Source organism: Pinus tabuliformis, chromosome J (assembly GCF_031772625.1).
Source record: "Pinus tabuliformis cultivar Carrire ecotype Pingquan chromosome J, CPIR1, whole genome shotgun sequence".
In the NCBI taxonomy this organism is placed as follows: domain Eukaryota; kingdom Viridiplantae; phylum Streptophyta; class Pinopsida; order Pinales; family Pinaceae; genus Pinus; species Pinus tabuliformis.
In genome coordinates this window covers 408,220,376-408,223,021 of record NC_142295.1, presented here as the reverse complement: position 1 = coordinate 408,223,021, position 2,646 = coordinate 408,220,376, and the positions used below count along the sequence as shown (strand labels likewise).

Here is a 2,646-nt window from a genome sequence, read left to right as displayed (position 1 = left end):
GACTAGATTTAATTGTTCTATGTCCAAGAAAACTAGTTGGCATTGTTGCAAATTGAGATCCACATCATATTCCAATTCTTTTTGAAAGATAAAAAAGAAATTTGTAGTCAAGATTGTGGTGAAGAGCTTTGTGGTCGAAGTGAACATATGTTTGTTGCTAGCATCTGGTTATCAAGGAGCTAAATGTTCTTCTTGTGCTTCAGATTATAACGAAAGGATCATATTATGATTTTAAAAAATGATTAGTTATGGAGAGAACGTGGCACGAAGATCGCTGCTCACCCTCAGTTCCCTTATTCTTCTGGTTACCATGAAGGGAGGCTTCCCATGTGCCTTCACGCTGCCGTTCACCGTATCTAGTGGGGCTTGTATGAAGGCGAATCGAGTGTGATATTTAAGGTGGCTCCCTTCAATATTCAGCACCATATAATAATCAGTCGTCGACATTGACCCCATTACATGGCCCGTTACTCCTGCTTTTCTGCGCTTCATCAGAAACAGAGGAGGAATTGTCTGAAAAGTTATGGAAATTCCTATTATATCTAGAGAAAATTTGACAAAGATTTTTGTAAATTCGAGTTATAGTTGTTAAATTTCAAAATTTTAGGTGTTTTAGACATTTTTGATGGTGCTGAATCCATTTCCACCATCAAAAACATGAACCAAATACTATTTCTACAACATTTTTTGAAATTTTCTTACATAAATTTCAACCACTTTTAATCGTTTAAACAATTCCTCCTCTCCATAGACGACTCCTATTTTATCATCCATAAATGCAGTGCCACTCCATTGCTTTGTGTTTTGTTGTTTCAGCGCATGACATGAAGCATCATCATATATCATTGTATTTCAAGACAATGCATGAAGCATGCGAGACACGACCATTATGGACCTGTAAAGTGTCCCGTCCAAAAAATTTCCTACACATTTTGTCATAAAATTATTGAAACAATTTGCAATAAAATTATTGAAACAATTTGCAATAAATCTCACATAATGCCAAAAATGCTAAGTAAGGGAAAAATTATTTTAATTCTTTTTACTATTTCTATTTATATTTTTATTGTGAGATTAGTCAAAGAAATGAAATAATAATAACCAATTATCGATTTCGTTACACGTGGATGAGACTGTACACTTCTCGCCAACGAAGTCCAGCTGGAGCGTAAAGAGACGCACAACTACGAGGGAATGAGGAAATTACGAGGCAGCATCTACTTCACACCACCTATTCAATCCTTGCTGTCCATTGTTCCCACTTCCATCTCTATCCCATTACCGGGGGCCGCCGCTTCCTCATCCTCGATTTAAACCTCTCATCGCATTTAATTTTACACACCACATCTTCTTCCTGCAATTCCTTCCTGCATCGTGATTCTACCGTATTGGATCGATTATTTGGCTCTATCTCTCCCAATTGCTACCTCTTTCTCTCTCTGCTAACCTGAAAATGGCTGGTGTATGGCCTCACAAGGCTGCTAAATTTTTCTCCATAGTGATTCTGTCTATGATTGTTGCAAACATATCAATGTCGTTGTCTGTAACTGCACATGTTATTCGGCCTGCAGGGCATTCCAGGAAGTTGGGCAGCTTGGTGGAAGAGCCAGAGGTGGTATTGACATACCACAATGGTCCGCTGCTCACGAATAAGCGAGGCTCCCTAAATGTTCATTTGATTTGGTATGGGAAATTCAGCCCTGCTCAGCGTTCCATTGTGGGGGACTTCCTGCAGTCTCTCTCTCTCAGAGAAGAAGCAAATAGGCCCTCTGTGTCTGTTTGGTGGAATACCACCCACAACTACAACACCAAGGCCAAGCTCTCCAGCTCCATTACCACCACCACCAGTAATAGCATTGCAAAGCTGGGAAAGCAAGTGGCGGATAAAGACTATTCCCTTGGCAAGTCACTCAAGAGGGCCGATATCGCCGCTCTGGTTGAAGCTGCAACCAAGTCAGGATCTCTGCCTTTAGTGGAGAACAATGCTGTGTACTTGGTGCTTACATCCGAGGATGTTACCGTGGAGGGGTTCTGCATGAGTTCCTGCGGATTCCATGACAGTCTCAACCTATTCTCCAACCAGAAGTCAACTAATCGCAAAATAAAGCATCAACAGGTTATTCCATACGCATGGGTTGGGAACTCTGCAAGTCAGTGCCCTGGACAGTGCGCGTGGCCCTTCCATCAGCCAATCTACGGACCCCAGACTCCTCCTCTGGTGGCACCAAACGGTGACATGGGCATCGATGGAATGATCATCAACATTGCGAGCGTTGTGGCAGGGGCAGCCACAAATCCCTTCAACACCGGCTACTTCCAGGGCGACGCTGCCGCACCTCTGGAGGCCGTCTCCGCGTGCCCGGGAATATATGGAAGAGGGGCATATCCTGGATTCCCCGGAGAGCTTCTGGTGGATGAAACGACGGGGGCAAGTTATAATGCCCATGGACTCAATGGCCGCAAATTTCTGCTGCCCGCCATGTGGGATCCTTCTACCAGCTCTTGTAAGGCGCTACTGCTGTAAGCGATTCAGGCTATATCCACCCGACTGTGTTTGTTGGTGTCGTTGCCATTCTTTTATTCTCTTTCATTAAATCAACTTATCATTCTTTATTCAATTTTTAATAAAAACAAATTTATTCTTTA

General features: G+C 42.6%; 1 protein-coding gene across 1 annotated transcript; it reads left to right on the top strand.

The window, feature by feature from the left end:
- Window positions 1–1,353: 1,353 nt before the first annotated feature.
- Window positions 1,354–2,646, top strand: LOC149227557 (protein EXORDIUM-like 2). The gene has a single exon (XM_089377815.1). It carries the CDS (start codon window positions 1,454–1,456, stop codon window positions 2,522–2,524), a length of 1,071 nt encoding a protein of 356 aa, XP_089233941.1. The 5' UTR covers window positions 1,354–1,453; the 3' UTR covers window positions 2,525–2,646.

Excerpts from the sequence above, each read along its gene's own strand:
- LOC149227557 (XM_089377815.1), top strand. The coding sequence starts at position 1,454 with ATGGCTGGTGTATGGCCTCACAAGGCTGCTAAATTTTTCTCCATAGTG.